The sequence below is a fragment of the Cibotium barometz genome, chromosome 16 (assembly GCF_041138505.1).
Source record: "Cibotium barometz isolate CiBa-2024 chromosome 16, ASM4113850v1, whole genome shotgun sequence".
Taxonomy (NCBI): domain Eukaryota; kingdom Viridiplantae; phylum Streptophyta; class Polypodiopsida; order Cyatheales; family Cibotiaceae; genus Cibotium; species Cibotium barometz.
In genome coordinates, this window is record NC_141061.1 from 19,000,750 (window position 1) to 19,016,106 (window position 15,357).

The 15,357-nt window shown below is 41.6% G+C and overlaps 2 protein-coding genes across 2 annotated transcripts; both read left to right on the forward strand.

The window, feature by feature from the left end:
• The first annotated feature begins 949 nt into the window (after window positions 1–949).
• On the forward strand, window positions 950–15,123 carry LOC147630445 (uncharacterized). Its single transcript, XM_086810813.1, has 2 exons — window positions 950–1,328; window positions 14,217–15,123. Exon 2 carries the CDS (start codon window positions 14,248–14,250, stop codon window positions 15,121–15,123), a length of 876 nt encoding a protein of 291 aa, XP_086666939.1. The 5' UTR covers window positions 950–1,328; window positions 14,217–14,247.
• On the forward strand, window positions 1,327–5,713 carry LOC147630446 (uncharacterized). The gene has a single exon (XM_086810315.1). The coding sequence runs from the start codon at window positions 2,375–2,377 to the stop codon at window positions 3,320–3,322; it is 948 nt and encodes a 315-aa protein (XP_086666441.1). The 5' UTR covers window positions 1,327–2,374; the 3' UTR covers window positions 3,323–5,713.
• Window positions 15,124–15,357: the final 234 nt, after the last annotated feature.

A 15,357-nucleotide genomic window follows, 5' to 3' on the forward strand; every position in this document is an offset into this window, starting at 1 on the left:
ATTAGAATACTAGGGCCTCAGTTGTGCCATAAGGTTGGCTAGAACATCTGAGGTGGTACCCTAGCAGAACAATAGTACTAGGACCCCTGATACATTGTTGGTTATAATTATTTATTAGCAAAGAGTACTCTTGTTAAAGTTATGTGCACATTAGAATACTAGGGCCTCAGATGTTCCACATGGTTGGCTAGAACATCTCAGGGGGTACCCTAGCAAAACATTAGAATACTAGGGCCTCAGTTGTGCCATAAGGTTGGCTAGAACATCTGAGGTGGTACCCTAGCAGAACAATAGTACTAGGACCCCTGATACATTGTTGGTTAGAACATCTTAGAGGGGGGTATCCTAGCAGAACAATAGTACTAGGGCCTCTGATGTGCCACATGAGTGGCTAGAACATCTTAGTGGGGGACCCTAGTAGAACAGATACCCTGAAGCTACCAGGGATTGGAAAATCGGAGCTTCATTAAAGGGGTAACTGTAGCCTCAGATATTAGGCTCAGAAAATACGCGCATCAGTGCAAGCACAAGAATAAGATGGGGTCCCTAGAATAAGTTATTCTAAGGCCTATAATATTTTATTAAGGCCTTAGGATAATTTAGTTAAAAATCCAGTACAAATGTCCGGCGGGCACTTGGCCCGAGCACCTGGCCGGACAAGTCTGAACTGGTGGTGACGAGGTAGTGCAGTGTGGCACTGACTCGGAGAATGTGTAATGACCCTAGCAGTAGGGTCCATATTTAATGTGTCCTAACGTGTGTGTAGGTGCACATTTTAAAAGTGGCCTAGGGGCACACTTTAAAATGGCCTAGGCCTAACTTTAAATTAAAGGGTTAGAGTTAGTTAAAAGAAAGTGTGCCAAATGGCACACTCTCTCTCTAAAGCCCTTCCAAGTATGCAAGAAAGCGCCCAACCCCCTTCTTGACTCCTTTAAATAGACCAGCCCCCTTCATTCTCAGGGCTGGTCTGGCACGTCTCTCCCCCTTCTGGAGCCTCCTCGTCGCGCTGAAGCTCTCCATTGGAGCTCGAGAGCAGCCCCTTGCGACGCATGTGGAGCCAGAGCGCTCCCCTCATCTAGAGCAAGGTCTCTCGCAGCCTTAGCAAGCTCGTGGAAGAGTTCCATCGCGAAAAGTCGAAGGAACCACATCTTTTCTCACGACTGGTTGCTGGAATTCTCTGTTTCCAGCCACTGTACTCTGTGTACAGCACTGTTTTCAGCGAAGGGAGCCCTAACAGTCCACCTACTTGACCTCCCCTACGTGCCCACAAAGTTTGGGGCAGTTTCATCGCGAAAAAGTCCCCTATTTTATCGCGGGAACAAGCTCAGGTATGAGAAATCTGGTTCTGCGCAGTGAATTACAGCAAGCATGTATGTGAGCATTCATGCATGCTTCATCTTCTTCTAACTTCTTACTGACTCCTTTTGATAAGGAGCTTCCTATGCACACATATGTATGCGCATTGGCATGAATTAATGTTGTATAAAGCAAAGTACAAGTATGAATTATGCACTACATGTGCGGTTAAGAGATTAATTGGAACATAGACTCTCTTCGGAGGGGTTCTAAGATTTCAAATGCTTGACCTACGCATAAGGAAGCCCTCGCATGGATACATGTTGGAGCTAGTCTCCACACGTATCAGAACCATGCCAGAGAGGATGCTCTAGCACCTTATGCGCAGGAAGATGAGCATTAGATATCTGGGAACATAGACTCTCTTCGGAGGGGTTCCAAGACTTTCATTATGTCTCTCCTAAGCCAAGGGAGTCCTCGCATGGATGCATGTTGGAGTTGGAAACTCCGCATGTATCAGAACCATGCTAGAGAGGAGACTCTAGCACCTTTGGGCTTAGGAAGGAGAGGTTCACAGAAAGTACTAAGAGAGGATTCTCTTAGCAGTGGGAGACCTAACTCTCCCTCAGAATAAGAAATTTCTAGAAGAAGACTCTTCTAGAATAAGAAAGAGGGTACTACTCTCTCAGAATAGACTCCCCTAGAATAGGGGCAGAAACAGAAGATTTGGGACTTAAGCCCCGTTCTTGTGCTTGTAAAGATTCCCCTTAGTAATAAAGAAGTTCTCTTTATGGGGGGGGACCAGCCCATCTTCTGGTCCCCAATGATGTGTTGATCTTCTCTCTCAGCATTGTTTTTATTATAAAAGTCTCAAGTATGCTTCCGTATTTGTGACATCTTCTCCCGTTCCTGCATCAACCAACTTCAACGGTTGATCAGGAATTTTTTGTGGTCAGGACGAGATGCCCAGTCAGCAAGGGCCAAGGTCTCCTGGCAGGTCATAACACTACCCAGATCTCAAGGAGGGCTTGGCATCATTGATCCGGCACAGCAGAGTCGAGCCCTATTGGGGAAGCTTATGGTCAGAGGGCTTCTTCCAGGGGTAGAACCCTGGAAGAAGCTCCTGTTACAGAGGGTCAAGCATAGGGTCCCACACACTGGCGGCCCTTGGGGTGCGGCCACACGCTGGATTTTCACAGATATGCGCAGAGTGGGCCTGAGCAGAGGTTGGGAGGATCGTTTTATTCTGAGCATTCTTTGTTCCTGGGAGTTGCTCTGTGAGGGCTTAGCGCAGCATGCGCCGCTTTGCTGGGAGGAGCGCATGAGGCAGCCGTTGGTTTGGAACCCCTTGGTTCGCACTGAGAGGGGTCATACGGTAGGGAGCTGGCCGCATGTGTCTTGGGGAGCCCTGGCAGAGGGCCCCGCCCATACTCTTGGAGACTGGCTACACTTCAGATCTCTACCAGAGGCGACACAGAGGGATAGACTTAGAGGCCTTCGCGGCGCCTTGAGTATGTGTCATGATGTTTCAGGGGCCATTCTTGTGGAATGGCAAGCTCTTATTGTGTCTGTGGCGCCTCAGTGGATGGAAGCATTCACTAGATTGGAGGTCCTGATCGCGGTCCGGGTTTGCTCCAGCAATGACAGATGCTTTTTCTTTGAGGTTCAGAGTCATGGTAGACTACATAGGGTTCCCTCAGAGGCACCGGAGATTTCTGAGTGTTACTTTCAGCGGATCAGAGTCCTGGGTATTAATGAGAGACTTTGTGTTTTGGACCCGGACCCTTCCAGCTTAGAGACCGATGGGTGGAGATTGTGGGCATGGGATGTCGCCCCCTTACCAGAGTTCAGTGGGGTCCCGGAGAGTGGTTATGGCACGACCCCTATGGTGCTAGGAACCAACCTGAGAGCCCTTTCTTTCAGTACACAGTCCGATTGGGCAGACACATCTTGTGAGTGCGCAGAGAGGCTCCTCCAACAGCGGCGGGTCATTGGCACAGTGAGGGGCTCTCCAAGGAGTTCTTGACAGATTTTTGGTCCCGTGGCCCACCTTTGGGGTAGCCGCCACCCGAGGAGGGCTACTCTTTTCCAGTGGTTGATCGCACATAGGGCTGTGCAGTGGGCAGCTGGTTGGAGCATAGTGGTCACCCCGTTGCTTGCACAGCTTGCGGGCATCACAGGGAGCGGCATTGCCTCTGGGACTGCCCCATGGCACAGCAGATCTGGTTGCGAGTCCTCTAACTGTCAATGTAGATAGTGGTGGCAGAATCTTGTCCAACACTCAAATTAGCCTAAGTCGTCTGAGCCATACACACTCAACTGTAGCTGTCAAAGCTGCCCTGTACTCATCTTCGCAACTAGAAGTGGCCATAGTAGACTACTTTTTGCTCAACCAAGATATGCATGAGCTACCGAGCATGAAACAAAAACCACTATATATATATATATGCACCAGCTATGCTTTCTCTCACAAACGCAGGCTTTTGAAAGCTAGCTTAAGTTAAGCTTTTGAAAGCTTAATTTTTTTTTCTTTTTTAAAAAAAGTTTTATTTTTTTCCTCTTGTCTCTTTTTTTAGTGTTTTTCTTTTTTCTTTTTTTCCCCAATGATGATTGCTACCCACTAGCACATGAAAATATCCTGATCCCTTAAGAGTAAGAACCTCTTTCTTCAAGGATGCTGCTCTTATCCACTGCAGACACTCCCACCCTTTTTAGTAGATGTATGGTCTGCATGCGCTATGGCAGCGCATTGAGTACATTTGGAGAGTGTATAATCAATAAATATATAAATACATATTCATAATATATATACATCTAAGTGTATACCGGAGGGTTAAGTTGATGAAGACCAAGAGGAGGCTTATCCCTTACTTGAGGGGTAGTCCTTGATGCCTCTTCTTCTACCTTTGAAAGCTTGAAAAAGATTCTTCTTATCTTTTGGAAGGCTTGAGAAAGAGCTTCAAGTCTTACACTTTTATTTATAAGCAAATGGATGCAGGTCTCTCAAAGGTGTTTATACATAAAAGGATTTTGCCATTGCCAAGGCCATTGTATGTGAGGCAAGCTTGCAAACTCCTAGACGACGGCCACGGGTCATGGGCTACAGAGGTGCGAGCCTCCACCGTCGATAGATAGAAGAGATCTAGGCTAGAGAGCGTTGCGCCAGGGAGGAGCGACTGGCTCAGATGAGGGCCGACCCAGCAGCTTTCATTAGTAGTGTGAGCAAAAAATTACCATTTGCAGGTAATTTTGGGAAAGTAGGGGGGAGAGGGGGGCCTGGATGGCCATCTCTCTAACTAGATCCTACGACATCTCATCCTCATGTATATATGCATAGCAGAGAGTTAGCTCAGAGTCCACAATCGAATACATAACAATATGTGGCTCAGTGGCCTCTAGTGAACCTGGCATCACCATGCAGGGGTATATTTAAAATAATATATTTTCTAATGTTTATATATATATATATATATATAGATAGATATTTAAATATATACACAGCTGATGTTTCTCACAGTGCACCTTGCACATGAGTTTTAATGGGAATCAAGAGCATGTGGGAGGGAAAGGGGGCTTATGAGGGTAAAGGTCTAGTGCAGAAAGATAAGAAAGTATATAAGAAACCAACCATAAGCTTCTTGGACCTCTTCCATGTAGCATAAGACGTTCTATGCCCTGAGGCTCTCCTCTTTAGCTTATCCAAAGTTTCACTTTCAGAGGAGGATAAAGAAGAAGAAGGAGAAGATGCTGATCTCTTTTTCTCCCTTCTTTTCTTAGGGGCCTTTTCGTCTTTCTTGTCCTCATGTGAAGGAGACTTTGACGGTGACCCCTTTTGGGAGGAGAAGTTGGCCGCTGTGGTCGTCGTCTCCTTGGAGCTATATCACGCCTAGAATCACTACGTGATTCTTCCCTTTGATGCTCCACTTGAGTATTCTCCTTTTCTCCCATAGAGGTTCTCACCAAGAGGCTTCTTTGGAATTCTCTCTTCTTGGGAGGCTATGAGAATACCTCGCTCCCGGAGTTGTAGTATAATCTCCCCATGAAGAGTAGGATTTTTCCTCGTTTGTTGGAGCTTTGACACAAAAAAGTTGACATAATCAACTGCATTAGAGACATCATCTTGTGTGTGTGCAAGAGTATCTAAGCTAACTCTACTCTCTTCATTATTCTCAGCCATTGTTAAGCAAATTTTTGTGTGGATTTTAGTAGACTTTTTCCAACCCTTAATGTCAACAAAAGCCTTAGAATAGTGGAGAGGATAAATCCCTATCCCACTTATCCACAAGTAATGCACAAATCCCACCTTCGTGAGCAACGTAAGGACCTCTCTTCTTAGAGAAGAAAGAGATGCCTAAGCTCTGATACCAATGTGAGTAGATTTGCCCAATTCTCTAATAACTTTGCATAAAAAATAAAGAAAACTACCAGAAATCATTTAGAAAATCCTTAGAAAATGAGACTTATGTGCATGGGGATCATCCGAACCATTATACTTCGATGCCATACATTTTGCAACTTGAGAAGGATGCAATGGTCTTGGCTCAGCAACAAACCTTCTCATTCCAGGGGCAGCCATAGATGGTTCCTCCCTCATCATAGGTGTTGGAGCTCTATGCACAACTCTATGTTCCTCTCTTATAGGGGCATCTGGTGTTGCTCGCTCTATTGGGTGTGGTATTGATGACCTTGTAACGACCGTATAACCACCTCTTATCATCGAAGGTCTTGGCTGGAAGCTCGCTCTTGCTCCAGGATCTGAAGCCTTTGGTGCTATTGACCTTGTTACTTGTGCTTCTTCTACCTGACTAGGAATTCTAGTTACCTTGTCCATGAAGCTTACTTCTTCTTTGGCAGGCAGCTGAGCAGATATTTGGTCTAAATATATGACAGAAAAAGGTTCTCCCATACAGGTTAGCTTTTCCATGTCTTTCAATCGAGCATGTCTATACTCGTGACCATTAGCATCGACCAATATATGTCTAGTTCGGGTCTCAAACTGATAGGCATACATGTACATCCTCTTAGGATCCATTAATTCTCGTGGATGCACATCTTCCCTCATGTAGTATGTGGATGCGTCTAGACTAGCCAAACGGTATAACCCAAACCTCGGATTGTCCACCACAATTCTGTCTACTTCTTTGATAGAAATGAACTTGACTCTGATGTCATTTTCCAAAGGTGGTCTCTCCAAACCCTCATCTACTTTTTCTTTGGTCTCTATCATTCCCATGGGGTCAACTATAGTCGGAAAGGATGTTGTGATGTAAGCAATTCCCTCGTCATCAAAGTAATAGTCCTCTCTAAAATACACTTCAACTTGTTTCACAAAATCATTCTTTCCCAAGTCTTCTTGCACATAGTGTTGATTATTACTATCTAAGTAAATACGTGCCCCCATTTAGTTGGTATAGGCATACTGCAATAGCATCCTCCGTCTTTATTCGTGAGATCTAGATGTGCCAATGGGCCCCATCTTTCCATGCAAGTCCATGCTCGGAATTTTCTCCATAGAATAGGAATAGTTAATTTCAGACAAGGTGTGCGAAATAACTTCCTCTTGAATCACTGTCAAGTGTTCAATCTTTGCTTGAATGACACTTTCTTCTATAGACACCTAACTTACTTGGTCTCTAGACAAGTTTCCCCCTGACCTTAAGTACATGAACAAGTATAATTACAGAAACCCAACCTGTTACCTGAATTCCTGTTGGTATACTGCTTTTAACCTTCAATCCTCAGCTTAACACAATTGCTTGACTCCTTATCTGCAAAGAATCAATTCAACCACTATACAGCTTACGGAGTTTAGTCAGTAATCTTTTGCAAGTATCTGGACTGACTTGTCCAAATCACTGTGTTATATACACTTCTAGAGTCTTGTGAGTCTAACTATACTCAAACACTGCATGCAATAGTACAAAAAATTCCTGCCACTTAGACAGCTGAAACTCCTAGTTTGAACAACTCTAGATGTCTAAATAGCTTCTTTTGGTAGTTTCAGAGTATCAAATGACAAGTGTTTTGGTTGTCCCAAGTTCTATGTATCCAACTTCTTTTGTTAAGTGATCTCTGTGCTTCTAAACCCTAGATATGTACACACTTCAAGTCTCAAGTGATTTTGAACAATTTTGTACAGTGTCAAGAAAAAATCGTGATTTGTTAACAAAAAATGCCCGGTCCTACGTCCAATTTTAATTCTGACTTGATACTTGCTTTCTGCGCATGTGGTTCTCGTATGAGCCCTCGTCCCCTTTTTCTGCCGTGAACCCTTGACGTCCACGTAGTCACAGATCCTGTAGCAGCAGCTGGCCATGGCTTCCCCCGATCTCTTCGATGCCTACTTCAGGCGCGCAGACGTTGATCGCGATGGCCGCATTAGCGAAGAGGATGCCGTCTCCTTCTTGCAGGGAGCCAACCTTCATCGCGAGGTCATCGCCAAGGTATTTCCTTTCCTATTCCGCTAGGATCTGATTTCTGATCCTCCACAGTCATAGTCATACGGTAGGACGCAGTATTATACTTGCTGGTTTGAAATTCAGTTCCTCCTGCTGTAGTAGATGGAACGAAAGCATGGCCTAAAATGAATGTTGCCAATGTGCATCGCTATACCAAAATCTTTTCTGAAGTGGATACAAATAAAATCAATGGTAAAATCCGTGCTTTTCCCAGATTTATTTGTCTTGTGACTATTGTACTTTCATGCTTTATTGATAAGACTAGCATACAATTTAATTTGGATACAGATACATCAGATGATAGCATGGATAGTCTTGACTATCCACAAGATGAAGAAGCCCTATCACAAAATTTTGAAGAAATGGCTTGGGAGCCATCTGATGAAGACGAAAAAGTGTGTTCGGATCCCATGCTCCCCACGTCCCCTACTAAGTTGAATTTCTCCAAGGTGTACCCTGTAGGGTTTGTAGATGGCTCTTCTTTTGTTGCAATACCTTCAGATCTGAAAGTAGATGATAACAGCCCGTCTAAGATTCTAAGTATGAAGCCAAAGATACTTGACACAGCAGTCAGCTCTACAGTCAGATTAAGGATTCGCTGCAAGGATGGATCTACAGTCAAAACGTCCTACGCAACAGGGTTTTCAGCATCGCCCACTTTAATTGTGTCAGCAAGGCATGTTGTTGACAAGGAAGGCGAGATTGAAATCAAGGTATGCAGAGGAATGGTAGTAATGTCTAGCTTTTTTGATACACATGCGGGTTTTGAGGGCCTTGATCCAAGCTTCACAGAAAAATCAAGATCAAAAGAGAGAGACACTCATGGGCTTTTTCTAAATGGATCAGATCTTTGCTTCTTCAAGATAGAGAAGAATATGCCAAGCTTTTTACTGCCATGTTCTCCAACATTCATTACAAATAAGCAAGTTGTTGCTATCTCATTCCCCGCAATCAATAACTTTCTAGAAAATGCTAGAAAAGAGCTAGTGGAGGGAACCAGTGAAAGCAATGCAATTTGGAAGCAATACACACCTACCATACAGGGAGTGTACAACAATTTGCTTGCCAAACATGCAGCAAATAATCAGATGAGATTAACGAAAGCAAAAAGAGTGCTTTCAATCATTGATACAGTGGAGAGAGAGGTTAAGAGAGAGCTCTATTTAGAGCTTAAGAAGACATTTGCGGCCACTAACACAGGTAATGTGGCATGTAGTGTGGGTCAGATACTTTGCTTTAATAGCAGGTATTTAGGGACTTCTTGCTCAACATTAGCTGGAAGTTCAGGAGCCCCTATTATCCCCTTATCTCTTCCTAATCATTTTGTGGGTGTCCAAAAAGGGGGTTGTGTTGGAAGAGACATGAATGTGGTTACTTCTTCAGATAATATTGACTTTGTGAAGATGTATGTAACTACTGTACTGCCAACTTTGCCCCTGCCAGATGATAGTTTTTGGTCGAACGGAAGTTGGGATGGTTTTCGGAATTGGCTTGAATTACACCAATCCCAGATTCCACAATCATCTGTATGGATCATGACCAAGGCTCCTAAAGAAAGGAGGTCGTCCAAAAGAAAAGCTCTCTGGCCACCATAGGTTTCACAAATGTGGAAACTCAGCTAGGTATAACCAGAGAAAGTAAACGTGAGTAATGGAGCTTTACTTTGATAGGTCTGCAGATTGCTACAGGACTTCATGACAGGTTTGTAGCAACATCCAGGTTTAATACAAGTCCTACTCGGACCAGTTTCCATCGTCCTATGTTAATGTGAAGAATACATAACATTTTGTTTAGGCAAGACAGGAAGGATATAGTCCACATGCTGGTCAAGCTCCAGCAATATCCAGTTTTGATATGTTAATGTGAAGAATACATAACATTTTGTTTAGGCAAGACAGGAAGGATATAGTCCACATGCTGGTCAAGCTCCAGCAATATCCAGTTTTGATACAAGTGCGAATGGGATGAGTTTCTGATGCTTATGTTGAAGTACACAGTACACAACATTTTTGTGCAAGAATTACAGGAAGAATAACACCTCATGCAAGGTCAAGCTTCGACTGCTCAATGTCCTAGCTTAAACAGTACCCAAAGTTTTGTACATGCAATACATGAAGAATCAGAACTGTAGTTTAAGTTTCATGCATAGCCTTTGTGAGGAGTTACTGCTTTATTTGATGCTAGTATGGAAACGCTTCATGCTGATTGTGTTCTCTCTTACTTCTTTTGGTGATAGTATACAGATAGAGGTAAAGTGATCATTAACTAGATTTGATTATTAAGTTCAATGCTACACGGGGATGGTGAAAATTTAGTAGATAGACAAAAGTTAAGAACAAGGTGTGTCAATTGCTGGGGTGCTCGTTAGCATTGGCATGGACAGTAAGTTTTGCTCTGTTTTTTCTGAATAAGTCAGTGTGTGTTCGCGTGCATAATTGGGCATAATGGGGCATGTGGCTTAAATTGTGTTAGCCACCTTCATGCTGCAGAGTCCAGACTAAAGTGCATGTTAGAGCTCTAGTTGGGGTGGCCATCTTTCTACTGCAAGAGGCAACCATGATGCTAATTTTGGACCCTAGAGTGTAAATTGTTCTTTGCAAACTCTTTCGGTTCATTCTCGATCCCTTATTCAATTACACGCACAAGTAGGCTTGATCAACATGCAGATTTCGGCAGTGCTGATGCCGCTTCGAGAAGGAGGTGACTTCGGCTAAGATATCTCTTCCCAATATTAATGTCCAAGAGTCTCCAGGTTGCCACTGTGGCTCAAGAGAGCAGTTCTTCAATACCAGCGCCTGTGTATATGGACCTTTTGTCGGGCAAGGATGTAGAGCTAATACCCAGGTCATCTTTATTCAGGCAGGGTTGGTCCGTATAGAGTGACATGAAAGCCTCTTGGTAGTAGACACCCTATAGCTTTACTGTTGACTGCTTTTTGGTCTCCACCTGTTCACTGCTGGGACTGCTGTGTGACCTCACCTTTGTGCGAGCCAATCTTGTGGCGACCTAGTAGTTGGGTACTGCAGACAAGCTAACCAGGCCGTCACTGTCTGTGACAGAAGACCCTGTGATGCCCAACTGCTTTAATGGGCGAACAACCCAACCGTTGGGACATACTACCCCCCAGGTAGCGAAGAGCCGAAGCGAGGTGCCAAACCTTTTGTCGGTGTAAGCTGATCAACCTGTTATCCCTCGCTGTACAGCTCGTCACCCGTACAACTGTACAACGCGCCAGCCCATACATATGTACTATCCTGCACTGTACATCCATACTGTCCCACGCCGTACAGCCGTACTGAAGTACCGTCGTACATTCTGTGCATCGAGCATCGTACAGATTCCGTACAGTCGTCGTATGATTCCGTACAGCCGATACATGTGTCGTACGGCATCATATTGTTGTCGTGCACTGTGCCGTACATCCGTACAAAAGGTGGTTGATGAAGGAGGGATGGACTGAGGCTCAGTCCCTTGTCAATGGGCCACCCGTTACAGGCATGGGGGGTGGGGTGGGTGGGGTATGCGACATGCGCGCAAGGGGGGGGGGGCGGGGGGGCATGGGGGGTGGGGGTGGGGAGGGTACGCGACATGCGCGCAAGGGGGGGGGCATGGGGGGTGGGCATGGGGGGGGTACGCGACATGCGCGCAAGGGGGGGGGGGGCATGGGGTGGGGGGCATGGGGTACGCGACATGCGCGCAAGGGGGGGGGGGGGGGGGGGGGCTATTTAAAATGTGAAAATGAAATTATTATTTTTTTAATAGAGCTTTTTTTATTAAATAAAAAAACGTTCATAGGAATATTTATAAATTTGAAATGCATTTGTAATTTTTTTTAAAATTTTTGAATTACGACATTTATAATTTAAAATGTGAATTTTAAATTTAAAAAACGTTTAATGAGGCATTTTTTATTCAAAATGTGAAAATGTAAAAATTCTGTTTTTTTAATGTAGCATTTTCTTTTTGGTAGAATTTAATTAAATTTTAGTTTATAAGAAAAATTATAAAAAATTTTTAAATTTTAAATGCATTTTAATGTTTTTTTGAAATTTATGAATTACGACATTTTTTATTTAAAATGTGAAAATGAATTTTTTTTTAAAAAAAAATAGAGCTTTTTTTATTAAATAAAAAACGTTCATAGGAATATTTATAAAATATTTATAAATTTGAAATGCATTTGTAAAATTTTTTAAAATTTTTGAATTACGACATTTATAATTTAAAATGTGAAAATTTTAAATTTAAAAAACGTTTAATGAGGCATTTTTTATTCAAAATGTGAAAATGTAAAAATTCTGTTTTTTAAAATCATGTTTGAAAAAAAAGAGATTAAAGTTATTTTTTTAATTAGAGCTATTTTTAATTAAATAAAAAAACGTTTAAATTTTAGTTCACAGGAATAATTATAAAATATTTTTAAAGTTGAAATGCATTTAAAAGTTTTTTTTAAATTTTTGAATTACAACATTTTTAATTCAAAATGTGAAAATGTAAAAATTCTGTTTTTTAAAATCATCTTTGAAAAAAAAGAGATTTAAGTTATTTTTTAAAAAAACGTTTAAATTTTAGTTCATAGGAATAATTATAAAATATTTCAAATTTCAAATGCATTTTAAATTTTTATTTAAAATGTGAAAATGTAAAAATTAGGTTTTTAAAAATCATTGAGCTATTTTTTTTGAAATAAAAAACGTTTAAATCTTAGTTTATAGGAATAATTATAAAATATTTTTAAAATTGAAATGCAGTTGAAAGTTTTTTTTAATTATTTTTGGAATTACGTAATTATTTATTTAAAATGTGAAAATGTAAATATTTTGTTTTTAAAATCATCTTTAAAAAAAGAGAGATTAAAGTTATTTTTTAAATTAGTGCTATTTTTATTTAAATAAAGAAACGTTTAAATTTTAGTTTATAGGAATAATTATAAAATATTTCTAAATTTGAAATGCATTTTAAAGTTTTTTTAATTATTTTTGGAATTACGTAATTTTTTATTTAAAGCTTGAAAATGTATATATTTTGTTTTTTGAAATCATCTTTTAAAAAAAAGAGATTAAAGATATTTTTTTTATTAGTGTTATTTATATTTAAATAAAAAGACGTTTAAATTTTATTTTTAAAAATGATCTTTTAAAAAAAAGAAAATAAGAGTTTAAGTTAGTATTTAAATGTCAAAAAGTATATAATTTGTTTTTTAAAATAATCTATTTAAAAAAATTTATAAGTGAAGTTTACAAATTACTGAAGTTTTGAATTTAATATAACGTTTAAATTTTGTTTTTAGAATTCAGTGGTATCAAGAACAAGAAAATAAGAATTTTGTTAAAATAAGAAAATAATGTATTAAAAACAAGAAAACAAGAAAACAAGAACAAGAAAAAGAGAGATTAAAGTAGGTTCTATGCTATCTTTGAAATTGGTGCTATTTTTATTTAAATAAACAAACGTTTAAATTTTAGTCTTCAAAACCATCTTTTAAAAAATCATCGTTTATGTGGAATATTATAGATTATATAGTTGGTTAAGAGTTGTTTCATAATTTAGGTAGAGTAAGTAGGCTGTATAAAACACCACATGGGCATTATCCCTAAAACACCACACCACATGGGCAAAGACCCCAACACTAGAGTGGTTAGATGCATAAGCATATGGCTAATTGGATCTTGTAAATGCACCAGCGCATCGAAAACACATACGTAATTTTTATGATTGTCCAAAGGTCTCCTCTCTCCCCAAGCATGGGAACCAAGTGATGATCTATAGGAATGGCCACTAGTTGAGGTGGATTGCCCAACCAAAATAGATAATATTGAAAAGGCTTAATTATTTTCTCAAAGTTCTCGTTTTAAAAGGTCTGTAGTGTGAACCCGCTCTCTTTTTTAATGTGTAGTCCGAGAAATACTAGATGCGCCTTGCTTGTGTATCGTTCAAAGTAATGTATTAGGTATCCTTCTATCTCCTCCATATCTATTGCAAACCCAAGGCAGTAAAGCATTCAAAGAAGGTCTTATTAACCAAACCTCTCCACTATCTGTCCTTAGTATAGGGGCCATAAGTGGACAATGTGGTCCTTACACCACATGTGGAAAAGTTTCATATTGGATAAAAAGTGAAAAAAGGGAAACATATAAGGAAAAAATGTTTGAGACATCTAAGTTTAAAAATGCAACAACTAGAGTTTGAAAAAATTCTAATCAAAATTAAGAATTATTAATAATATTGATTAATATTGAGCCACACATTTGGCCCATCTACCGGTAGGTGCATAGGATGATCCCAACGACATCCTACCTCATCAAGGAGTACATACGCATAGTTGACATCCTACCTCATCAAGGAGTACATACGCATAGTTTTCATTACGTAAATAGATTATAAGTCATATTGAATAGAATATTATTTTCATTACCCAAATAGAATATTAATTTCCATGTGTTTTTTTTGTGCATGCGCCAGCCAGCGCACAGGTTCTAGCACCACTATTCGTATGCAGATAGAGATGCTGAGAGCTGAGATGAGGGCACTGCAGGATGCTAGGGCACCCCCTCACTTGGTTGCGAGTCTAGATTCAGTTATTGAGGCTCTGGGTCGATTGGACACAGTTGAGGACGTTGTGGATAGCTTTCAGGCACAGGCTGAGGCGGAGATCACTGGTGGTGGCTTGGATTGGAGAGCCATTCGACAGTTGTTTGAGCGTGAGTCACATCACAGGCAGGCCTTGGAGGATATGTTTTGGGATGGTCACACCGAGGCGATGCGACCACGATCAGGGCTCCCCTTGCATATTTTACGTTGTAGGCACTCCATCATAGCAGCACACATTTATCCGAGATATCTCGCTGCGAATGGTGGTCGATTGCCTCACAACCGTCAGATAGCCAGGTCGTTTGCCATGCAACTATACGCTGAGTTTGTGCTTGGTCATCGGGTGGACTACCTTAGTACCCATCCAGGATCAGGAGCGAGACGTGGTAGGATGGGACGTCAGGAGCGTCAGATTGCAGGTGTTCGGCGTCGACGTGAGGCACCAGAGTTGCACACCATCCCTGCACCGGCATTGCGAGCGGTGGGAGGACAGATTAGGGGGGATGTTCATTCAGTGGCATCATCCTTGCAGCACATGGTCTCTGCCCTATCGAGATCTATTGCGATTCCACCTCCCCCACCTCGATCATCGATGGAGCCTCCCACATCTACACCACCTCCCACATCTACACCGCCTCAGCACGAGTTGGAGGCTCGAGACACACGGATTGCAGAGTTGGAGGCATTGTTGGCCGAGAGTCTAGGGACGAGTTTAGTTATTTTGATTATGTTAGTTTATTTTTTTGTAGCGTGTTTTGAACTGAAGTTTTTTGGTTAATTCTCACCATGTACGCGACATGTTTGCATTGCAGGCACATCTATTGCGTCAGGAGATGGAGTCTCGCGTACGACTGTTGCAGACAGATTTGGAGGAGCAGAGGATTCGGACACGCATAGCATACCATCGTGCAGAGCACTATATTTTGCAGTTGAGGCATATTAGTCGTGATCCATCTCGCCATAGGATCGACCCCAGCGTGGCCCTATACCCCGCTCCTCCTGTAGATGTGCC